Genomic DNA, 26567 nt, shown 5'->3' with positions numbered 1-26567 from the left:
GTATTCAATCGCGTTTCAGCTGTTGTAGCGATCTGTTGTTCTTTCCGTCACAGTTATCGCAGCATATTATCGTTATCTAATCGTTAGGGTAATAAATTACCTATAAATGTCGTCGTCTTCGGGCGGCGACTCCCGCGCGGGTAAATCACCTGCTCCAAATAAAATCAAGCCTTCCTTGACTACTAATCGTACATCGGATTCAAGCTTCATCACCGTCACATCAAAAAAAAATTTACGTAAGTCAAAATCCAATCTGCTTACTCCCCAATCCCCCGGACTTCAACAGATTATTAATAATACTCCAATTTTAAATACTACCGCAATCAGCCTTCAATTATATTACGGACAACAATTCGTCGGCCAACACGATCATTAATAACGGTTTATCTACTGATAACCTTAATGACTATACATCAAATTCCTTACCGGACGTTAACTCTACACAAATAACCACTTCTATACACACCACTGATTTACCAAATGATATAAAATGTCGTCTCAATGAATACAACAAACCTTCTCACCTGATTATAACGGCCCCGTCGTGATTCTTGTTGAATGCATTGATTTGAACAAAAATTTGGGAAACTGGCACCCTATTAAGGCAGCCAAATTTTTTCTCTACTTATTTTACCGGTATAACAAATATCAAGCCCGCTGGTTCAAAAAAAATCAAGATTAGCTTTGATTTGATAACGAACGCCAATCTTTGTTTGACTTCAGATGTTTTGTTGGAATGTGGCTTCACAGTTACTATTCCATCGAACCTCATTTTCTCTTTTGGCATTATAAGACTAGATTCCGACGTTTTGGAGGACGATTTTTTGGATGGAGTCCAATCATGTTTCCCCATCACAAACTATAAACGCATTTTTATCAAAAAAGATGGTAACATTGTACGAACACGCATTGTTGAATTCAAGTTCTTGTCCCCCAAACTATCTCAACACATTTCAATCTATAGTATGATTTTCGACGTCAAACCCAGCATTCGCTCTCCTATTCAATGTAATCGTTGTCTTCGATACGGTCACACTCAAAAGTTCTGTCGCAGTGACCCTAGGTGCAGTCATTGCGGCGTTTCCAAACATTCTATTTCTGAATGTCCTACCTTTCATGCCACAGATCCAAGCTGCATTTTCTGTAAACTTCCTCACGTCGCCACAGACCGTAGCTGTCAGGAATGGTCAGCCCAAAAGAATATCAAAAAAATCATGGCTACAGAGAACATTTCCTTCAATGACGCCATAGTTTTTAAGAAAAATAAATGTTACTCTACTGCTAATTCTTTTTCTGACGTAAAAAGCCAGCCTTCAATCTCCGAAATTCTTAAACCAAACACCACTCTCCGCGAATATAGCTTCCCTTGTCTATACGATAATCATCATTTTTTCAATTCCGGAAAACAAAAACATAAATCTCATCCCTCTTTTAACAAAAAATATAATTACTCACTATTTGAAGTTCAGTCCTACTCACCTAACGGTAACTACTTAAATAAACTTCCTAACATAGAATCCTCTCCTGTAAATAACTCAGGAGATCTATCATGGGTCCAATCTCTTTCCCATAAACTATCTGAAACTCTTATTAATTCTCCTTCGTTATCTACTCCTTTCTCCTCCATTTCTCTTCAGTCTCTAATTGAATCTTCCATATATTCTCTTCTCAATACTCCATTCTATAATCTCACTGCATAAATAATACCTCACTACAGTTCATAGTGACTCCTCAAGTTTTAATTGATATTTTATATTATAATTAATAAATTATGGTGTCGATTGCTAATAATATTAATTCTTTAAACTACATTAATATTATTCAGTGGAATGTGAGAAGCCTCCCTGCTCGCCTTCCATCTCAACAAAACCTACTAAATTATCATAAATGCTCTATTGCTCTTCTTTCCGAAACTTGGCTCCTACCTTCACGTTCCCTCTCTATTCCAAATTTCAAAATCTACAGATCAGATCCCTCGGATGGTTATGGTGGCGTAGCCGTAGCCATTCACAGATCCCTTAAATCCAAACTTATTCTCATTGATAATATCACCAGAAATAGATTTACTAATCTAAAAATCGATATCATAGGTGTTGAGGTCGTCTTATCTGATTCATCTCCCCCTTTAAAGGCATGGTCCTGCTATCTCCCCAGTAGCTCCAGTATTCCCGTTAACCTATGGCAAGACTTATTCTCAATTGTTACCCTAAATACTCTCCTCTGCGGCGATTTCAATGCTTTTCATCCTGCCTGGGGTTCGAACTTGTCTTCCCGCAGTGGTTACCTGATCTACAATATGATAAATTCATTAGACTTTTGCATTTTAAATGATGGCAGTTCTACTCATGTCGGACGACCTGGCTCATCCGATTCGGCTATTGATCTATCTTTTTGCTCTCCTGATATCTCCTGGTACTTATCATGGCGCACTCTTAGTGAACCTCATGGTAGCGATCATATCTCCATTATAGTAACTGCCAAAACAAATCGTCTATCCCACTTTACGAAACGCAGTGCCAATCTCGATACTGCCGTAAATATTCATAGTTCTTTCAACATCAATAAAGCAAATTGGTCATCTTTTTCACTTCAAGTCCAGAATTCAATTGCTTCTTTGACCAATAATAATCCTTCAATTCTTTCTTACTCTACCTTCACCAGTATCATTAATAATTCTGCTGAATCCTCAATCCCTAGAAAAAGACCAAATTCCAATCGGTACCCTCCCTCCTCCCATGGTGGAATCCCTCCTGTACAGAAGCTGTAAAAAATAGAACACCACTTTTTAGGAACTTCCGACGCTCAGGGTCCATGGCCGACTTCCTTAAATATCGTAACTCATGTGCCTTCACCACCCGTCTACTCAAAAGTGAAAAGAGGAAAAATTGGAAAGTTTTTTGTTCCAACCTAAACCCTTCTCATATAATTCAATATTTCTGGACCACTGCCAGAAGATACAAAAATTGAATTAATCCTCGTAAAAACTTTGAAAACGACGATTGGTTCGACAATTTCTGCTCCAAAGTTGCCCCTTGTCATGTTCCGTCAGCTTCGGAAATCTACCCAAATTATTACTCCCAACATTCTCCACCCCACGTCCTCACAAAAGACTTTTCTGTGATCGAACTCGACATTGCTATTTCTTCGCGTAAATCATTTGCCTTAGGTCTAGATAATATCTAACCAATCATGCTAAAACATTTACCACTCAATGCTTTCCATTTTCTTCTATCCATTCTCAATAATATTTTAGCATCTCAACAGGTCCCATCCACCTGGACTTCCTATCATGTTATCCCTATTCTTAAACCTAACAGTAACAACTCATTTTGCCCTATATCTCTCTTCGTCTATATGCAAAATTTTCGAGTTTATACTCAAATCTAGACTTGATTGGTGGCTGGAGTCTAACTCCATCCTTCCTGCTAATTTATTTGCCTTTAGGAAAGGTATGGGTACCTTGGAATGTCTTTCAACTTTTATTGGGAAAATTTATCACTCTTTCAACAACAAAGAATTTTTTTTTGCCATTTTTGTCGACATTCGTGGTGCATTCAATTCTGTTAACATTTCTACACTTATTTCCCATCTTCTTTCTTTACAAGTTCCCACTTTATTTTGCAACGTTTTATCCTCCCTCTTCAAGCATAAGAATCTATTTTTTTCTTCTTTCTTCAGTGCAACTAACACCCGCTATACCTTTTCCGGCCTTCCACGGGGCAGTTGCCCTAGCCCCATTCTATTTAACGTATATATGAGTATCGTAGAAAAACATTTTTCATCGCGCGGTCATCAATGTCTAATTTATGCGGACGATCTGGTTATTTTTACTTCAAACAAACATCTTAATCTCGCTATCGAAAACCTTAACCTTGCCCTCAAAGATCTAAGTGAAATCCTCACCATAATAATAATAATTGATATATTTTACATTTAATTTTACACAATTATAAAAAAAATCAATCAAAATATAATATATTTAAATTGTTCAAATATAATTATTATTATAATTATAAAATGCTAATAATACTAATTATTTTAAGAGAGGATGTTTAACTTAAACATAATAATAATTATTAAACATATTTTTTATAACTTAAATGATTAAAAATTCAGTTGAAGTAAAGTATATTTCTATTTTTTTCCCCTAACAATAATATAAATAATTGAAAAATGCTAATAATAAAAAAAAACATAGTTACAGAAAGGTATAATTTAAATCAGTTACATATGAAAATTACAAAATAATAATATTTATAAAGTTCTATTACAAATAAAAAAAAAAATGCAAAATTATATGTACAATATACTTAATTCCCTATGTCATCAGTCTTTTAAGTATTTGTAATTTCAGAAGTTGTGTTTTTGCTTTTCTTTTTTTTATTAATAAATATTGATGTTGTTTTAAGTATCTCATTCCAATAAAAATTCTTTGCTTGATGTAGGTTTCAATTACAGGTTTATATTTTTCTTCTATGTCCATCTGATGAGTAATTTTATTAATTAGATATTTTACAACTCCAGGCCTTTTAGAAATTTGATTTTTTGTTATTTTTTTAATCAGCCATTCAATTCTATTAATTTTATTTTTGAAATCTTGACTAGGTACAATCAAACTACCATAAGATAAATTATGAATTGATGTTGGTATTCGATAATCATGTTCTTGAAGGTATTCTAAATTACATTGTGTTGTAGTTAAACCAAGTTCTGGAAATTGTAAATTATATTTTTTGACCACCCAACCTGCCAAGTATTCTATAGCATCTTCTTCATTTTCATATTTATTTTTGTCTATTTCTAGTAGAGATTCATTGTCACTTTCTGTATTACTTCCACTTCCTTCTAAATGTTCTACATTGTTAATTGGAACATCTCCAAGAACTCCATTTCTCAAGTCTATATTCCTTGCCCATCGCTGCAGAGACAATATTCCTGTAAAAAAAAAAAAGAAAATACCTAGTTAATATAAAACTATGATTGAAAAAAATGTATCTTACTTACCAGGCAATGGATAGTTTAATTCATTTTTGACATAAATATATGCACGCTTGCTGAAATATCTGAGAGTGAGTGCTTTAGATATTTCATCTCTCGACCAATGTACTTTTTTCTTTTTTTTCATTATTAGATCAATTTGGTTTTGTGAAAATACTGTTGATAGATATTTCTTTGCTTCATTTTCGATACTTCTGGTTATTAAATTTACAGATGATTTTTTAAATTCTTTAATTAAAGAATTCTGATTAATCATTATTATACTTAAAAGATTGACATCTTTATGTATTTCGCTTATTTTAGATCTGAGTGATTCATTACTCTTGAGTAAAGTATTATTTAAATTTTTAACAGAAATCAATTCATTTTCTTGCATTCTTAAATCAGTTTTTAATTTGTTGTGATCTTTTAATAAATTTTTATATAAACATTCATAATTAATGATTTCAGGTGGTTCTTCAGTGGAGTCAAATAATACTGACTGATTTGAAGATGATTGTATTTCTCTATTATTAAGAGTCATAGTAATAACCTCATTATGAGCCTGAAATATGCGTAATGCAATTATTAAATAATAGTAAGGGCATTTCTAAATTTTAAATTTGAAAAAATAGAATTTAACATTTTAGTATTGGCTACTAACCTGTTTTGAGGATTTAGCTTCCATTTTTTTTATTGCGATTAAAGGCTGATGTGGAAACTTTATCTGCTTGAATACAATGCTCAGATAGGTTTAAGGAAGGAATAACCTCAGGTTTTAATTTCCGTCCTTTAGGAACATATCCTAAAAGTTCAGCTTTAAGATTATGAATAAATTTGTCAACTGTAAAATGTGCAGAACATATAAAAGAAGAAGAAGGGTTCCAATTATCTGCACCTTTGCATTTCAGAATCCATTCCTTCTGCAATGTCAAGTTCTTTGGAAACCTAAATATAATTAAGGTATAAATAATAAACCAATGGAATCATATAAACCAGGAATGGAAAACATTTTTTAATTTATTTGTTTTTGTTTTTGTTAATTGATTTAAAAAATAACGTTTTTGTTTAATGCTTTTAATAACAGATATTTTTTTTCATAATAAATAAGAATAGTATAATAATATAATTTATTTTCGTTTTCATTTTTCATTTTTTTTTTCACTTAATAACGTTTTTTTAAAAATGGTTTCAAAAACGTTTTTCATCCCTGATATAAACCAAGGTTACTAATATCCTATAAGTATTAAATTATATTGGAATAATTGGGGTATTGTATATAACAGTATTACAAAACTAGTAAATAAAAACTTATGATTTTAAATTATAATGAAAAAAAAATAAATAAATAACAAATAGGTATAGTTTTACTTCTTACCCATTAAGGACAGTTTATTTTAAAAATTATATTATCAAAAAAATCCATTTATAATGAGAAACTAGCTTAAGTATTATCATGTTAGTGCATAAGGACATTTATGTAAAAATAAAACGTATAGAAAAAATTAAGTTGTAAAAATATTTTAAACAACTTAATAACATAATAACACCAATTTTTGTATTTTTAGTAGCAATCATAAGTAAAAACACAGTAAAATACCTATGAAATGATACATTAGTTATTCCATCTTGTTTCAATTTTCGCGAACAATTTACACAATTAACAACAGCACATGCAAATCTACATTTGGATTTATTAGATACAGCCATTATTAATATTATTTAATAATTAATAAACAATTTAAAAATACAAATTTTAAAAAGACCTAATATAACCACAGATTATATGATTATAGATGACAAGCGTCTAGAGCATAGAGTAATATTACTCTATGGTCTAAAAGACCCTATTGTAGCATAGGGAGTGTACCATCTGTATTCATCATAGGCATATTAAGATATATCTTAATATGTCTATGATATTCATATAATCTGTGATATAATTCATAGAGTTAGAGTAAGTCTAGAGTTATTCTATCTCTATGGACAGGGACGCCGGAATATAAAATATTAAGGGGTGGGGCAAACTGAGGGTGGACTCTAATCAACCACTACTATCATACTAATTTAAAATTGTTTTTTCAAGACAACAATTATAGTTTCCTGGTAGGACAAAAAAACAATTCGTTATTTTAAAATACTCAACAACCTTATAAGTAGGAAGTTGTAAATAAATCATTAATTTAAAATCACTCAAAAAGCCATGCAACTAAGAACTACGTATCATAATGATATAATAATATTACGCATTAATGACTACTGACTAGGCATAAGCTGTACGCATTACACGACAGTATCAATACTATAGGAAACGATACTTTTGTCGAAAATAGACAAGGTGCATAAGCGTATATGTAATAAAATATAAATATTATTGTTGATAAGACGTTTGTTTTTCTTTATTATAAATAGCTCGTACAAATTCTGTATTTTACTGTAGTCTTTTCTTCAAATCTATTTTTCACTTATAGACAGAAATACTGTGTATTTTTGTCTATAAGTGAAAAATGTGTTAACAGAAAATCCCATAGTATGTTTAATTAATTTAATTTATGGTTTTAGTTACAATAGATTATTATTATTACCGAAAATATTATATACGCCCGGTCCAAATTCTTTTCCAAGCTCTTCCGCATGAAGTATCAACTAAGCTCGTACCTATATTTGGAGGGGCGAAAAATACCCTTTGCCCCTCTAACCACAGAACATAACACATAATTATCAGCCATCAAAGATAAGAATTCCAATCAGACTTGGGCAGACAGAGACATCTGATGGACCTAGTCGAACACAGATTTTTCCTGCTATGATCCAAGGTTTACTTTGGCTATGATCCTTGTCATTAAAGCCAATAATAGATAATGGGTACCGAGTTTTGTACAGTGGTTCTTTGAAAACTAAATCGTGCACAGGAATAATTAATTGTTTATTAATTTGGCATTTCTTAAAATTAAATTAAATGACTGCTTTGAAAAGCATAACAAATTATTATCCAATGGTTAATTTTATACATTTTATTGCATTAATCATTCTAGATTATATGATTTTAAAATTTTTAGGAACCAATAGCATGTAGGAACGTTTTTTGTCCATCTGTTGCTATCTTCATTATCGTCACTGTAAACAGTGTTAATATATAGTTCATTCCAAACACTTATCTTGTGAAATTATTTGAGTATCCGTTACTGATGAGAATTTTTTCTTATTTTCTATTTACTTTTTATTTTATGCTCCATTCGTACTGCATAGTGTTTTGTACCAAGTGCCTACCTATTGGTTGCGAACCCTTTGTCGTCTTTTGATTAGTTTCTGTTCTCAGAAGTGCTACAAGGGGTACCGTTATGCGTTCTCACAGTATCTATATCCTCTATAGCGTTAAACTATCCATTATTTAACTGCTTATCAATAAAAAATTTAAATTTAATTAAAAATATTGCTACCTTTTTGTGGGCCATATCATCCGCATCTCTTAATTATTAAAAAATGGGCAAAACAAAAAAAGAACATCCAGGTAATTCTTTCAGTTATTTAATGTAATATAAAAAAAACCAACATAATTTCAGTTGTATTTTGTCAAAGTTTAGTTTTACCTGTCAAATTAAATCAATTGCCTTTTCATTGATATCAATAATTAATAATCTTAAAAAGAGAGAAAATAGCAAATGTACTATAAATCACTGGCATAATTATAATTTATCTTCATTGACTTGCAATAATGCATTCAATTAAATTTATCAAGAATATAAGAATAGGAAAAATGTGCAGTTTTAAGCAAGTATATTTAATGAATTCTCTGACTGTGTCTAGGAACTTAATATATATCATTCCAAGAAAATCTTGTATTTTAACAGCAACCAAGAATTTCAATATCAATAGAAAAATTAGGTTTATAATTGATACAGAATACATTTTGAATAGATTAACAGGATCAGTTATATGTACATATTTAAGAATATAGCATGTTCAGTATGAAATAATATTTTTCATTCATTGTCTTAAGATACTGAATAATATTTTTTAAAATCTTAAAAATTTAAGTATTGTAATCAAAAAAAGAAATTTCAATTAGACCTAGTTAACTATTAATTTATTGAAAAATTAATAATATAATAAAATACGATAGGAGAATAAACTAAATTTAATTATATAAATAAATAGTTTATATAGAAATAAAAAACTTGAAGTATTATAATATTTGTAAATTTCAACTAGTTTCAAATTAAAAATTTTATTTCGTTCTATTTCTGTTTTATTTGTGTTTTTTATTTTTTCTTAGTTGGTCGTGATTTTTTTTAACTTTCTATAAGCCTGATGATGAATTTTTAATTTTAAACTGGTCATACTTTACAAATATAATAATATTTAGGTTTTTATTTATTTATTTATATATTAATTTCATGTATTAATTATTTAATAATTTTAAATTTTTATTATTTTATTATTAATTATATTATTGATAGGAAGACAAATATTAGTATTGAAAAATTACTTTTATTTAATTAAATAATCATAGTTGGTTATATTTTATAGATAACATGTGTAAATTATAGTAAATCTTTTAATTTTTAAATTAATGAGCTTATATTTTTCAGAGAAAAGGGGCAGGAAAAGAAAGAAGGATGATTTTGATGAAAACTCAATGGGTTTAGATGATCCTGTTTTATTAGCAGTAAACGAAGAAGGTATCATATGATTATAATACACATATTTCACATTGTTTACATCATCTTATGATCTTATTAAACTCATAATGAATATCTATTATTTACAAATGTTAATTTAATTATAGAGGGTTTACCAAGTGCAGCAAAAAAGACTGCAGAGACTACAACAAATTGTGTTGAAGATGATTTTGGTGCTAAAGATTATAGATCACAAATGAATCTGAAAACAGATCATGCATCTCGACCATTATGGGTAGCACCTGATGGACATATATTTCTTGAATCATATTCTCCTGTATACCGACATGCTCATGACTTTATGATTGCCATTGCTGAACCTGTTTGTAGACCAACTCATTTACATGAAGTATTTATTTATATCACTTAACTAGGGATTATGTTTTCTTTGATAGAAAATAAACTTATTTTAATTTAATATATTTAATTTTTTCAGTATAAATTAACTGCTTATTCATTGTATGCAGCTGTCAGTGTTGGATTGCAGACAAATGATATTATTGAATATTTGAAACGTTTGAGTAAAACTAGCATACCTGATGGTATAATAGAGTTTATAAATGTTTGCACACTTTCTTATGGAAAAGTTAAACTAGTGCTTAAACATAATCGGTACTTTATTGAATCCCAACATCCAGATATGTTACAGAAGCTTCTTAAAGATCCAGTAATTGGTTCTTGTCGTCTCAAGAGACTAGAAGATACAGATGTACTCATCACTGAAGAAAAAAAAATTGAAATGTCACATGTAATTATTTTATATGTGTACACTATTCCTTTGTTTTTAAATTAATTAAGTGCAAAAGAATATTACATCATGGAATTATGAATATTTTAAAATATACCATAAAACTGTTTATATTCAAAAACCTCATTACAATTAGTTTATAAACATTTACTTCTGATATTATTAACCTGGGCCCAAATATAATATTTTTTTTATTTTTTTAGTTTCCTGGAGAATCATTAAAAGATAAAGAAGATCAGCTGAATGATATTGTACCAAAAGATATAACAGATTTATATGAAAAAATTGATAAGGTTGAAGAAGAAGAAGAAGAAAAAACACAAAATCTAGTATCATTTGAAGTTCAACAAGAAAAAATTGAAATCATCCAAAAGCGTTGTATAGAAATTGATACACCTTTGCTAGTTGAATATGATTTTAAAAATGATAAAGTTAATAAAGATATTAAGTGAGTTTAACAAATGTTGTATGGTTGTTAATTAATTATTATTAATATATATTATTCATTTACAGCATAGATTTAAAACCTCAAGCTACACTTAGACCTTATCAAGAAAAAAGTTTGAGGAAAATGTTTGGTAATAGTCGTGCAAGATCAGGAATTATTGTATTACCATGTGGTAAATTTAATTTGTATTCTTTATATTTTTATATTTTGATTTATTTTAATTTTAAATAGTGTTATGTTTACGAAAAGAAATTTGTTTGTAGGTGCTGGAAAAAGTTTAGTAGGAGTGACAGCATGTTGTACTGTGCGTAAACGCGCATTAGTCCTTTGCAATTCAGCAGTATCTGTTGAACAGTGGAAATATCAATTTAAAATGTGGTCAACAGGTAATTAATTAATTTTTAATTTTAATATATAAATAAATTTAAAATTAAATAATTATTCAAAATCTTGAAACATTTAAATTTATTACTTAGCTGATGATAGTTTGGTGTGCAGATTTACTTCTGATATTAAAGACAAATTAATGGGTTGTGGTGTGTTTATAACTACTTATTCAATGATAACACATACTCAAAAAAGATCATGGGAAGCTGAACAGACTATGAAGTGGATTCAAGAGCAAGAGTGGGGAATAATGGTGTTAGATGGTAAAAAAAAAAATTTATTTGTTTGCTTATTTTAATTAAAATTTTAAATATTTAGAAGTGCATACTATACCAGCTAAAATGTTTCGACGTGTACTAACACTTGTTCAATCACATTGCAAATTGGGCCTAACTGCTACATTGTTAAGAGAAGATGATAAAATTGCAGATTTAAACTTTTTGATTGGTCCTAAACTATATGAAGCTAACTGGTTGGAACTACAACAAAAAGGTTACATTGCTAAAGTACAATGTTCTGAAGTATGGTGTCCAATGGCTCCAGAATTTTACCGTGAATATTTAGCTACTAGAACGTGTAAAAAAATGGTAATGTGTTACAATTACTAAGAGTATACTATATAATATTATTAACAAATAATTATATGTTCAGCTTTTTTTTGTCATGAATCCAAATAAATTTCGTGCTTGTCAATTTTTAATACGATATCATGAACAACGGGGAGACAAAACTATCGTCTTTTCTGATAATGTTTTTGCCCTTAAAGAATATGCTTTAAAATTAAGTAAACCTTATATTTATGGACCAACATCTCAGGTATTTTATAAATATTGTTGAACATAATAATATTAAATATTAATAAGAAATAAAAAATTCGATGTACAGTTTAGTTCACTAAAATATTAATTATTATTTATATACATCACTTTTTTTTAGGCAGAAAGAATCCAAATCTTACAAAACTTTAAATTAAATCCAAAAGTCAATACAATATTTGTCAGTAAAGTTGCTGATACATCATTTGATTTACCAGATGCAAATGTTCTTATACAAATTTCTTCTCATGGTGGAAGTCGACGTCAAGAAGCTCAACGTCTTGGTCGTATTTTACGTGCTAAAAAGACTGCAATTGCTGAAGAGTACAATGCATTCTTTTATACCTTAGTATCACAAGATACAATAGAAATGAGTTATTCAAGAAAAAGACAACGATTTTTGATTGATCAAGGATATAGTTACAAAGTGGTTACAAAATTGGCTGGGTTAGAAGAGGTATAACAAATGAAATTTAAAAAATATATATATCGAATTATTTAATTTTCCTTAAATTTTAGGATTCAGAACTATTTTATTCTAGTAGAGAAGATCAAGGTTTATTATTAAGTAAAGTCCTAGCAGCTAATGATACAGATGCTGATGAAGAACGAATGCCATATGAGGGTACATCCAAATCTTTCAAGAAAATGAGTGGTAAAATGAGCTCAATGTCTGGTGCTGATGATGCCGTTTATGCAGAGTTTAGAAGAAATTCTGGTGTAAAACATCCATTGTTCAAAAAATTCAGAAAGTAATAATTTTTATTTAAGCATAAATAACCCCAAAAAAATAATATTAATTTTATTGTATATTTTGTAATACATTGAATTATGTACTCAAATTACATTTATTAAAAACCAATAATTTAAATGATGTATATTTAACTTACCATTATTTTTTCGAAGTTATAATTGTAATAAATTCTAAAACAAAACAATTGTTTTATTATTTTAAATTAAACTTTTTTAACTTATTTTCACCTTTATAATCAATTTTTTTATCACCATTTAGATCAGCTTCTTTTATCATATCTTCAATTTCCTCATCTGTTAGTCGTTCTCCAATACAATTCATTACACGTTTAAGTTCATCAAATGTTATAAATCCATCACCATTTTTATCAAATACTTTGAATGCATGGTGCATTTCTTCTTCACCATCAGATGCCTTTAACTTCCTTGCCATCATTAAAATGAATTCGTTGAACTCAATACTACCATTACCGTCTTGATCAACTTCTTTTACCATACCTCTCAAATCGGTCTCTGAAATAAGTATAAAATTAAAATGTAATATTGGTTTTTTCAAACAAAATACCTACCAGCATATTATGGGTTAATATTTATATAATATTCATAAGACTATGTAAGATTACATTATAAACAATTAATACCTGTAGGTCTTTGACCCAATGATCTCATTACCACTCCAAGTTCTGCCTCAGTAATGCATCCATCATGGTCCTTATCAAACAGCATAAATGCTTCTTTGAATTCTAAAAAATATTTTGTAAATAATATTTTATAATTAACATTTGTCATGTAATTAATGTTAATTCTTTTATAAGTAAGTACATTTTTAAATAAAAAATGAAAATTGCATTGTGTTGCAATTATATTTGAAAAAATAATATTTATTTTAAATACTAAGCAATTAAAAGAAGAAAAAATTAACTTATCCTTAGTACTTATAAAGATAAATTGATTGAAAAATTAATAGTGTCCACCATCAAATATTAATTGATACTAATGTTTAAATACTAAAATTATTTTAATATTTACCTGCAACTTGATCTTCCGACAAACCAAATTCATTCTAAAATAAATTTATAATCATATGCGATTTTGAATATAAATTTAAAATGAATAAATTATATTACTGATTGAGTCCGTATGTCATATCTACTTGTCAATTTTCTTATTCTTGAATATTCGTTAATGTAACGATCACTTTCTCCCTTTTTTGAACTCATTGTATAAATTGTGCTATTTAATTTTTCGATTAGTTTATCTTTTAGTAAGTAAAACTTGATAATTTAAATGTTGGAACCATATTTTGTAAATTAAAATACAACAAACATAGCTTTGAAAAGATAGATTTCACAAGCACAAAATGTGCTTGAAAAAAGAAATGTTACAGGAATGTAAAAATAATTGGTGACGTCATCTTCGTAAAGTTGGATGTGTTTATTATTTTTGTTATTAATGTACAAATATATGTGTTATATACATTATAATATATATATATATATATATATATATATATATATATATATATATTACTCCCACTTTTTTTTGATGTTTTTAAATAATAAATATTCCGATTTATTTTTAGACACGCGTGATAAATCACACTAGAAAATACGAGTAAATGAAAATATAATATAATACGTATTTTAAAATTTAGTATTAGTGGTAAGAATATGAAGACCAAACATTCATGACACTAATGAGTAATATTTGGTATACGAGTCGCATCACACATTTCTATTGTTTCTACGTATAATTATAAATTTGAAATAAAATAATAAAATCGATTCTCATGAATAACGCAGGAGTCAGTTAGGTTAGTCAATTAAAATATGTGTGCCACCAGTCTAGTGCATTTTTAAAACAGAATTATAAAGTAATGATAAAATACATTTTCACAAAAAAATCCCTAAATACCTACGTATAAATATATAATATTAAAATTTTCATGAAGATACGAGTAGAATAATAAGTACAAAAGTATTATATATGGATACAGTTCGCTTATCTGAGAAACGAAAATGAACAAAGTTAAAGACCGACAGTTAAAAGATTTTCAACGAAAAAAAGTAAAAATCTAAAATATCGATAATTTTTTTCGGAAAAATGACCTAGTTTAAACTGACTAAATTAGAATATGTTCTAATGGCGCACCGGCAATGCTTCGGAGATTAATTGGATTATTGGAGAAAAAATTCTTTATCGTGTCGTGTAAAAATAAATATTTTTTCTAACAAAAAAACTACTCAATGCCTGAAAAATTTAATGATGATGTGTGGTTAGCCAAGTTGGTTTTTTTAAGTGATGTTTTTGAAATGTTAAATGAATTAAATGTTGAGATGCAAGGGAAAAATTGATATTAGTTAGAAATTATGATTTCAATTTCTAGAATTACTATTTTTCATTTTTATTTTTTTGTGAACGCAAATAGTTTAATTTTAAAATTCAGGGTTATGTTCATAAAAAGTTGGAAACCACTGGTCTATAGTATAATTTGTAACCTATGAAAGAAAAACTTGCCATAATAAAAAATATTGTTATTATTATAAATTTAAAATATACATTGCAACGATGCGTTTTGAATTACCAGCTACTGCTTTGATTTGCTGTAGCCTGAATTGACTATGCTATCCCGTGAAATAATTTAACACCTTTTAAATAGTTATTATCTTACATATTGGTCAAGATAATTTTTGAGTATTTACATAATAGAAATAGGACGCGGTTCCGCATCATGCTCAAATAAGCGGATGAGGCGGACAGAGGTCGGAAGCTATCTCTTTACAGTAGTTGGTCTATAATATTAATAAATATATACATTTATATGCATGGAGTGGTGAGTGGTGGTCAACAAGGTCGATTTAAGGGGGGGTCTAGCCGGGGTGGCAACCCCGGGGCCCTCTTGAGTACCCATGTGAATGGGGCCCAAACAATTTTAAGCTGATACACATTTTTCAGTAATTAAAAAAAAATAGTTTTTCTATATTTTAAAAAACCATTTTTTTTATCAACAAAAATAACTAAATAGTAAATACCTACAAAAGCACTATGGTAGAAAAGACGTATTTTATCAGGAACTAAGATATATATATCTTAGTTTGTGCATTTTACTGTTATTTAATATTTTAATTGTTATAAATAATAACATCAAGAGTTAATAATTTTATTTATGTTATTTATATCTAGTCCATAGACATATAACGTACAAGTCTGTGGGTAATACTACCAGTATTAGTGGAGTACGGGAAAACGCTATAAAAAAAATAGTATTAGTAGTATTGTATATCTTATCTCGATGCATGTAAGTTATTTATAGCAACCCGTAATACTTATGATATACAGAGTAGGGCAGTGGGTTCTGACGAATTATAATTGTAGTTTATTAGTCAATTATTATAAAAAAAGTAATGAAAACAATTGTATTTTATTCAACAAAAAGATTATTTTTAATTGTTATTAACAAAAATCTTAACTTTTAAAAATTACATTACTTAAGTGACCGCCTCCAATTTGTATACATTCAGCTATCCGTTTTTTCATACTTTCCATAATTAATAAACCAGCTGACTCGGGTCCTTAGCGATCAAATAATGATGGGTGGTGAGAGGTCAAAAGTCGATGGCTTTAAAAATTACCGTTTTATAATTTAGACGACGATGGTCGTCGGGTATAAGCGGCGATACCCAATTGAGCACGGTCCTTACCGGCCAACTTTTTTAACGACCCGATTGCGATTGAGCACAGTAAAAAAAATAAAAATATTGTGTACAAAGTTGTCAGATTGAAAACGAACTATTAGGCTAGCAACAAACTAGCGTTATTTTATCGCGTGACATTTTTACCGCGCCGTAATTTTACTGCGCGTTTTGTTAAAGTACATTAAAATGAATAGAGCACAACACACGAGTGTCGCGCAGTAAAATGATGGCGCGATATTTCGAAAACTGTCGCGTGCACCTTGACTTTACCGTGCGTTAAAATACCGCTATAAAGGCTTATCGTGAGTACTCTGAATTTAAAAATGCTGACAACCTACTTAAATACTTATTGAAAGTTGAAAATAAGTATTTAGGGAAAACAATTTAAATTTTTACCTTTTTCATGACAATTGTATGAGTGCTATTTTTCAGTAAAGAAAAAAAATGTTATTATAACATGTTATTAAAATCCAATAAAAGATTTTTAATTATAAATAATTACACTCATACTCAAATACATTTTATTTTGTAATAATAGTAATAATTATATGACGCACTGAGCTCTATACACCGACAACATAAAAAATGCGAAAAAAAAGGTGTCTTGTCGTTTTTTTATTGGAGAGTTATTTCTTTTAGGAAACCTGAGCTGTAAATATTTTAAATTATGAAATAATCGTTACAAATCTAAAATTGAATTACATAATAATTATAAAAAAATCTTGAATGCACAGTAATACGGTGTACCGAATAATATTCTACGGTATTAAGTGGCAACATCGCACCCATTTTCGTGCTCAATCGTGTGGTTTTTGGGTTCTTTTTTGGTTCCTATTGTTTGATTGTAACCGTGCTCAATCGGGTTACGAAAAAGATCAATTGTGCTCAATCGGGTTCCAGCCGGTATCAGAGCCCAGGTATATATATATATGTATATGTCGCAGAGGTTGGCATACAGGTGGGGATGTTCGTCGCCGATAGCTATCGAACAATTACCGGTCGCCGTTCTTATCCGTCGTCGCCGGAACGAGTACCTCAGGTTGACGTCGTAGTTACCTAAATATTTACTGTTCTGGTTACTGTTACGAACATAAGCGTAAACTGGAGGGTAAGGAGGGGCAATTGCCCCCTAGAATAAATTAGGAGGGGCAGTGCCCCCTCTGATATTTAACATACCTTGTTTTAAAATAAGTACAAAACAGCTGGTTATAGCTATTACTATAACATTTTTTTTTTTTAAATCTTAATTTTAAATTTTCGCTAAAATAATGTTAGAAAATTAATAATTTTATATAATAATATGTATGTAGTAAAGTGACGTTTAGCCTCGGACACCCTTTTCGTTAGATATGTAATTATATTTTTGCCCGCCCCCCCTAATAAATTTACAAGTTACGCCTATGGTTGCGAAGGTGGTGTACTGCTGTCGTTCGCTAGTATTATGCTGGCTTTCTAATCTTCTGTTCTCGTTTAGGAAATTTTCACAGCAAAGAAAGGTCGAAGATGGATATGGAGGCTGTGAATCGTTGTAAATCACGAATCACGTGATTTCTCATATTTCACGTATATGTATTTATCTATACTCGAAGCGTTATTTATAAATAAAAAATTATATCAACAAACCCACAAAAATAATTTTAAGGAGTCGGTTATATATCTATCATATTTTAAGTATAGGCAACTTAATAAACATACTGAAGTATATTGAAAGGCCCTGACCCGACCGTAAGATATTTTATTTCTTTAGATTAGTAATCAAAAAAAAAATTTACTTTTAAGGGTGAGCTAAGGGCCCCCATATTCCTAAATCCAGCCCTGGTAATACCCGACTGAATTCATTATGAATAGTTGATGAAAATTATATTATATTTATAATTGTTTATCAGTAAATATTTATAGGTGAAAAACTTTTAATAGTACACGATTTCAGTATCTTCTTATTATCAACATATTATTATATCGTATGATACGGTCTCGTCGCATGCCCGATGATCTAATTGCGACCGTAAACTTTTCTTTTGTTGCCCGTCGGTGAAAAGACATGTACATATAGTCAGTGGCGTATCCATGGGGGGGGGGGGGGTTAGAATTCCCTTCCCATGAAACCTGAGATAATAAATTAATTTTTACATGAAACACGGTTTTTTCTTTAACATTTTTATATTTTAGAATTTTGACTTGGAAATCATATTAATAGTTTGTATAAACACTATAAACGTATTATACACACTGTAGTAAACCGTCCGGTAGCAAACATCCGCTAACATTTTATCATGTATTGATACTAATGTGGCAAAACTGAAACGGAAACCAATATCAATACTTAACTCGTATTGATATGCAATTCCCACGGAACAGAGTCTATTTTCAATATCACAGAAACAAGCTTCCTTGTCCACATCCGTCAGAATCCTCATCGACATTACTCTTATCCTAAATAGCTGCCTATAAATACGGTAACCATTTACCCATACGTTTAGAATAGTAGAATTATTTAAACTAGTGTTAACTAATTACTCCGTATACTGCACCGACGCTCATCTAGTCGTGAAGCCCGCGCGCCTCACATCGCCGCCAGCTCTGGGAGTCAATCTTTATTATTCTCGGGCAGAGCTTAAATACTCTGTCCTCACACTTTCAATTATAAATTACTATCTTATTTGTATTAACTACATTTATATATATTTTATTTTATTCATTATTTTACATATCTGCATAACCTTAAACCATCGTGTTTTGTCATTTAAATACCTTCCAACAACTCTACATCACAGACGTGAACCGTTCAAGTATTTATTCGTCAACGGTGTATTGTGTCGTCCTCTTGTAGGCCGGCCCGCAACAGCACGCTGCACACACACACACACACACACACACACACACAAGTCATAATATTATGATCATATTTAGATACTTTACTATTACTTTGATAATTTTTGCTTGGGAACATATTATTTAGGTTTTATATAAAGATTCTAAATCGGTCGTCTGGTCCCGATAACTGAGATAAAAGCGATATCATTGTCTGTATTCAAAGTTTATTTTGGGTATACCTATTGCATTCGCGGCTCGCCGATCATTTAACACAAGCATCTTATTGTGTAAAGCTAATAGTTATTATAATAGTTAATAGTCGGCCGTTGCCCGTTGGTGTCTCACTGTTTTACTTATTACTTGTTTATTCGTTTTTATTTGACATTTGTATTCCATTACATTTGTTTTATTTTAATTTGATATCATTCTAAGACGTCTAAATATTCCATTATGGTAAGATATTTTTAAAATTTAATTTTTAGTATACCTAAGTGATTGGACTGAAAATATTCTAATATCTAATATTTATGTTCCTATATTAGTTCCTAGCTCCTAAATTGTTATTATTATTATTATTTATTATTATAAGCAAATTCTCTAACAAATAAGCAGACTAGAAACATTGATTATTTTTTTTACCTGAGTCAAAAAAACTAATGTAAACCAGACTTAAAAATACCGAGATCAATAGAAATAATAGTCAAAATCAAAGTGATAAGATTAAATATATTTAAATTTGCTGAACCCCCCTCCCCATAAAAAGTTCCTAGCTACGCCACACAGATATCTATATTATACTAGATAACGAACTACCGATGTTTTCCATTGAGAGAAGTGAAGCCCGGGGACGCAAGATTATCATACGTCCGCCATGTTTTCGGTTGGCAAAACAATATTACTTTACACTATATAAAATAGTTGAACACACTAAATTATTAAATTAAACATTTTTCATTACGTTTAATCAAAATTAAATGTCATTACAGAATTGAGAATATTAACTTAAAATTGCACTATTGATTATTTATATAATGTAATAATATATTATAATATATCATAATATATATATAATTATGTATATAATATATATTGATTATATTATACTCGTAATCAATGAGTATACAATAAATAAAATGATTTATTTAAATACACAAAACCAAATCACTATTAATTAATTAAAATATATAAAATAAATGTTTATGTACTGATATATTGTAGTAGGGTTTGTTTTCCAAGTTTGGTTACTAACCTTAGCGTAATTGATTGAAAAGCCTGAATTGGCCTGATGTTTGAGGGATTTTCTGGGCCCCAGATTGCTATTCCATAAGACCAGACTGGTCTTATGGTTGACTTTTATATAATAAGTTTGTTTTGGAGTGTTATTTTGGAGTTTAGGAGTGGTCGGAGGAGGTGAAGTCTGTTGTTCGATGATTTTCTTTTTGGTGGGGGGCCCCAAGTTAGTCTTTTATCAAGCGTTATGCCTAAGTACTTGATTTTGGTTTGGACAGGGATGGGGGTGTTGTTCATAATTAATTGAGGGCACTTACAGGAAGATTGTTTTAACGTGAAAGTAACTTGTACAGACTTTTTCGTATTAATTTTTATTTTCCATTTTTTGGCCCATTCTTCAATTTTATTAGCATGATCCTGGAGTTCAGCTGAAGCTAAGATAGGATTAGACTGAAGGAAAGAATAGCTATGTCATCAGCGTATGATGCTAAAAGGGTGTTACTAGATTGAGGGATGTCTGCTGTGAATACATTATATAGATCAGGAGATAGATCATTACCCTGTGGATATCTAGTATATATGGGGTGGGTAGATGAATATCGTTCCCCTGTCGTACGACAAACGAACGATTTTGTAGGTAAGATTTGATAATAAGATAGTAGGGAGCTGGCATGAAAAGTTTTAATTTGTATAGTAAGCCATCGTGCCAGACTTTATCGAATGCTTGAGCAATATCTAAAAAAAGTCCGGAATAGTATTCTTTATTTTCGAGAGCAGTTGAGATTTCATCAGTAAGACGATGAACTTGATGGATTGTTGAGTGCCTGTTTCGAAAACCAAACTGATTATTCGGTATGATATGGTTGTTTTGAAGGATGGGACGTAATCTTTTCAGGAGGGCCATTTCGAAAAGTTTATCAAGGACTGGAAGTAAACTTATGGGACGGTATGACGAAGATAAGTGTTTAGGTTTATTTTGTTTGTGTACAAGTATAATTACTGCAAATTTCCAGATTTTAAATAAGTGGGAATATCTTAGCATAGAATTATATATGTGGGTGAGCAATGATAAAGTTTTGAGAGACAGATTTTTCAGAATTTTGTTTGTAATGAGGTCATTTCTAGGTGCCTTGCCGGGAGGTAATTTTTTAATTATATACTGAATTTCACCAGGAAAGATGGGTTTTGCAGGTAGCGACATAGGTAGCGAAGCTGAAAGAAATTGTTGGATTTCAATAATTGTGTCGTTTTCAGAATCGATGCACGAATGAGGCTGGAATGTTTCAGCTAATTGAGAATATACAGATACAGATAATGTACAGAATATACCTTGCAGTTAAAAATGTAAATGTTGAGGTGTTTTTAAATCATATTATCTATACTTCATACGTACCGAAAAAAGTGAATTGAGGAATTACTTTTAAAGTGATTTGAACAACCGTATGCAACACAAGAAACAGGCATATTTAATAAATATTAGTTACTAAATAGTGTATAATTAATATTGTGATGTGTGGTGAACAGTGTTGATACAATATTTTGCCAACTCAAAACATGGCGGAAAATGATAACATAATCAATGCGTGCTTCAAGTGATATCGGAAGTTCGTCATCTAGTATAATATAGGTATCTGTGCTACGCTACTGCCTATAGGTAATCATATATGGTCATGTTATTATCTGACTACTGACTATAGTCATTATTTGTTTCACTTGTGAGTAGTTGCCAACCGTCCTACATTGGGTAAGACTGTCCTACATTTGTTCCATTTGTCCTACGTTCAATAAATGCTATAAACTATTTGTAGAACAATTCTACATTTTACACAAATTTCTATTTATATTTCAATATTATTATTCTTTTAATTTTATCAATTTATTATTTAATTAAGATGGTAAACATCCAAGTGTTATAATTAATAAGCTAATTTAATAAATGTGATATAAATAAAATGTTTAAGATATTTTTCTTAGTTATCATTATAATATTATATACTGTTAGTTGTAGTATTGCCACTACTATGCAGTGCCATAGCCATGGGGAGAATGGTCCATGCCCCCCCCCCACCAAAGGCCGTATTGTTTATACATATAACCAGTATAAATAACCATAATGGGGTCTTTTAATTTTTTACTTTGCATCTCCCTACTACCTCCGAAATCCTGGGTTCGCTGCTGAAAAATGGAATAAATTGAGTATGAAAAAAATTGTCCTACATTAAACAATTTGAAAGTTGGCAACCCTACTTGTGAGAATATCTTAGTGAGTACTAAGGCCGGATTCACATTGGCGAGCGACGAACGATGAGCGACTAGGAATTTCCTAAAATATATTTAACACGTAGTTCTAAATGAAAGTGTTTATATTGGTTTTGAGCGATTTGCGACAGCGACCGGCGATTCTCGAGGCGATGCGATTAATATTAATCATGTTTAATGTTCGATCATAATTATAGAGCGATATGTACTTCATTTTCAAACGTGGAGCAGTTCACTTGTTTTAACTAATTTTATTCATTTAACTTTATTATAATTATTGAAATAAATTATGAATCAGTATAATAAATTTACTTCTGAGCAAAGACAAATGCTAATTTCCGAAGTTCAATTAAATCCGATTTTCAAAACAAAATCGTTAGCACAGAGTTTTCTAACAGTATCGTTAGCTGAACTATACTTGTCGGCGACATATTGGCAGATGATAAATTAATTTTGTTTGATAAAATATTTTACATAACATCGCTTTAGAGAATCGCTACTAAATGTAAATATTTTAATCGCTCGCCAATGTGAACCTTACCTTAGTCAGTGATTAGTGATTACATCTGAAATTATTTTTTGTTATTTTAAAATGGAAACATATTTAAATAAGAGTAAGAAAAGAGTACATAAGGAGGTAAACACCGCTGAAGACATTATTGAAAATATAGACACTAATGATTATGTCCCTGGATCGTCTATATCAAGTGAAAGCAGGCGCGTAGCCAGGGGGGGATGTTACAAGTGTAGTAACACCTTCCTTAACTATGTTATACTTAAATCTTTAGGTAAAAATTCATTATAAACTGTGATAAACACATATTATAACAGTAATATAATGCTGGGACCCGACTTCTTATTACACTATTTTATCTAATGAACTAAATCCGTGATTTTTTATCGTTTCATACACGATTTAAAATATATATATATATGAGACAAAATGCCCATTTGAAATTTTAATAAAATATTCACTTTCTCATACATTAATATAATACTCATACACATATATTCATGTATAATATACTAAAGTATTTGTATGTTTGTACAATAAAGTATACGAAAAGTAATTATTTTGTTGTATATAATTTTATCGATTAATTTTTAATAACACGCCCCTTTTCAATTACCTAGCTACGTACCTGAGTGAAAGTGAAATGAAATCTTATAAAATATAAAATTTCTCGCTAGATAGCAAATATTAGAAAATTATATCGGTCGAAGAAACAAAAATATCTGCTGTTTGTCGATTGCGCTCGAAGAAAATGATTGCTTATTCCAATTCTACTGGGAATCTATTAAGTCACTACAAAGTAAGTATTATTTGTTATACAGTTAGGTCAATACTTTAGATAGATACATAATATATTTCTTGGAAAATTACCTACTACCATTGATTATAGAATAGACTATTCTATTATCAATGCTACTACCTTTAGCTACTCACTTTCTTTTTCAAAGCATATTTTATATTTTTCTAATTTGAAAAAATTAGTATAAAAATAATATAAGACAGATCTCTACTTTCTTTCTAATAAAAAAAAAAAAAAATTATAATTCTTACCTACATACCTACTTTTTTTGAAACAATAGGTACTGTTACTGCCCATCAGGCAGTTCACTAATATGGTTATTAATTGTACTGTATTATATATATATATTTTAAGATAGTGGAGGTGGGTCGCGTAATCAACAATCAGTAAATTTGTGGGTCACCATTACAAAAAGGTTAGGAGATACAAGGCTATAAGCTATAATCTATAGTTTATAATCTACGAAATAAAAATGTATCATCCATCTAAACTCTTAAAAATTTACTACCGTTCCGAATTTTTAAAAATTTGTTATACTGGACAACAAGACCCATAGTCCCTATTTTAATACGTATCTGTATATAACAATTCTTTTTAAATGGTAAAACTGTTAAAATGTATTTATAAATAGTCAAAAAAATTCATATTTTCTTAGCTCCTTTTATACCTCAGTAAAATAAGTTTGAATTGACAGAAAGTATTGAAAATGCAATATAAATATAATTAAAAAATTTGAACTTAACTACACAAAAAAATGTTACTATCCTTTGACAAAAAGATAAATATATTGAAATTCCACACATTTCTTAAGTTTAAAATTCATAATATTTTTAATAGAGGCGTGCCTAGAAATTTTTTTTGGGGGGTTCAATATTTTTACTAACACGTACCTATTTTAATCGTATAAGTGTATTTATTTTACTAGATAATAGATATTAAAATATTAATATATATATTTATTATAATTGGTCATATATACAATATTCATACAACATACATAAAAAAAAATCACAGAACGAATCCTTGTCTTCGAGGTATTAAAGCGAACCTTCTTACTACTTCTTTAGGATCAACGTTAATTTCTTTTTGAATTGAAAGAAGAGCTAACCCAGTTAACCGATCTTCTCCAGTTGTGTTGCGCAAATATGTTTTGAGACACCGTAAAGTAGAAAAGGTCCTTTCTACAGTTGCCGTAGACACGGGTAAAGTTGCTAATATTTCCATCAGTTTTCTTATATTTGGGAAAAATCTTTCATCACATTCTAATAAAGACTCTACTGCATTTGAAGGTTTTTTTTCAATATTATCTTTTAGCCATTTTAATTTCCATGTGGAGAATTCTTCATTAAATACTGTAGAATCTGGCAATAAACTTTCATAAAAGATTATAGTATCTTTTGATAGATCTAGTGAATTTACATTAATACATCTTGGAATTAATTTTTCTAATTCAGTTATTATTTGTTTATGTTTTATAAAACGGTCTGATAAATGAACAATGGTATGGTCTAAAAATGAATTAAATATTGTGCGTCTGAAATACTCTTCAGGCGATTGTGAAGGAGTATTAACCCGGTTTATTTGTTTTTTTACGCAGCGAGGAATTGTCACTTCACTACCTACATCAATAAGTACAAAAATTAGTACAAAATATTAAACTTACGTGGAAATGTATTATAAATCTTTCGATGTTGTTCACTGTATATATTAAGGCACGTTTACACGGTGACAGTACTGTCATGACAGCACTGTCGTATAGTAATGCGACAGCTATTGTCACATGAAAATGAGCGTTTACACGGTGACAATAATTGTCATAACAAATATTGTGTTTCGTGCGATAGCTAATTAAAATTGACTAACAGTGTCACTAGTTTATTTTATTATTCACTTTATTATAATTTATAATTCACTGATTCACTTATTGTTTTAATTTTGCCTATTCTTAAAGTCAGGTATACATTTATCCTATAAACAAGGATGCTCTTCGTAATATTTTAGAAATTGAATAGTATCAAAAACTATTTTGAATTATAATTTCATTTATATAATTTTCAATTAATTATTATAATTAGATATATATTATTATTTAAACATTTAAATTAATTAATAAAAACTGTAGGTATATGTGATAACAAGTAATAATTGATAACAACAATACAAAAATCGTACTACGGTAGTAGTTGACAGTGTGGTAGTCACTGTTTACACGATAGAAGTGGCTGTCACACTGTCAGCTAGTTACTGCCTACTATCTAGCAGAGCTAGATAGTTCGACAGCTGGCAGTTGACAGTAAAAATGGGAATTTTCGGTCTTTTGAATGATTCGAATCATTTGAATCGAATCAGTCAAGTGATTCGGTCATATCAGTCATTTCGGTCATTTCGGTCTAGTATCAAATATCGTTCTTATCATTAGGTGAATCAATTTTCTTATGAAATATGA

The 26567-nt window shown here is 29.7% G+C and overlaps 4 protein-coding genes and 1 pseudogene across 4 annotated transcripts; 2 read left to right on the top strand and 3 right to left on the bottom strand.

Moving 5' to 3' along the window:
* The first annotated feature begins 31 nt into the window (after nt 1-31).
* LOC112684256 lies at nt 32-1713 on the top strand (annotated as a pseudogene).
* Nucleotides 1714-4274: 2561 nt separating this feature from the next.
* Nucleotides 4275-5751, bottom strand: LOC112683151. Its single transcript, XM_025554055.1, has 3 exons — nt 5642-5751; nt 5005-5542; nt 4275-4935 (listed from the first exon to the last, which is right to left on the bottom strand). The coding sequence occupies exons 1-3, from the start codon at nt 5663-5665 to the stop codon at nt 4319-4321; spliced, it is 1179 nt and encodes a 392-aa protein (XP_025409840.1). The 5' UTR covers nt 5666-5751; the 3' UTR covers nt 4275-4318.
* Nucleotides 5752-8067: 2316 nt separating this feature from the next.
* On the top strand, nt 8068-12878 carry LOC112683144 (general transcription and DNA repair factor IIH helicase subunit XPB). Its single transcript, XM_025554050.1, has 12 exons — nt 8068-8488; nt 9570-9659; nt 9767-10008; nt 10096-10407; nt 10611-10855; nt 10921-11027; nt 11119-11241; nt 11332-11505; nt 11561-11829; nt 11894-12058; nt 12179-12514; nt 12577-12878. Exons 1-12 carry the CDS (start codon nt 8461-8463, stop codon nt 12811-12813), a joined length of 2328 nt encoding a protein of 775 aa, XP_025409835.1. The 5' UTR covers nt 8068-8460; the 3' UTR covers nt 12814-12878.
* Nucleotides 12879-12942: 64 nt separating this feature from the next.
* On the bottom strand, nt 12943-14196 carry LOC112683420 (calmodulin-beta-like). Its single transcript, XM_025554462.1, has 5 exons — nt 13938-14196; nt 13840-13873; nt 13452-13553; nt 13039-13323; nt 12943-12981 (listed from the first exon to the last, which is right to left on the bottom strand). Exons 1-5 carry the CDS (start codon nt 14028-14030, stop codon nt 12950-12952), a joined length of 546 nt encoding a protein of 181 aa, XP_025410247.1. The 5' UTR covers nt 14031-14196; the 3' UTR covers nt 12943-12949.
* A 10906-nt stretch (nt 14197-25102) lies between these two features.
* On the bottom strand, nt 25103-25774 carry LOC112683904 (52 kDa repressor of the inhibitor of the protein kinase-like; the record flags this gene model as incomplete). Its single annotated transcript, XM_025555102.1, has 1 exon — nt 25103-25774. A coding segment is annotated over one exon (645 nt), but the record flags the coding sequence as incomplete, so codon positions are not given.
* Between the last annotated feature and the right edge of the window lie 793 nt (nt 25775-26567).

This window comes from Sipha flava, unplaced genomic scaffold, assembly GCF_003268045.1.
Source record: "Sipha flava isolate LNK unplaced genomic scaffold, YSA_version1 104_pilon_pilon, whole genome shotgun sequence".
Lineage (NCBI taxonomy): Eukaryota > Metazoa > Arthropoda > Insecta > Hemiptera > Aphididae > Sipha > Sipha flava.
This window is presented reverse-complemented; position numbering and strand designations above follow the sequence as displayed.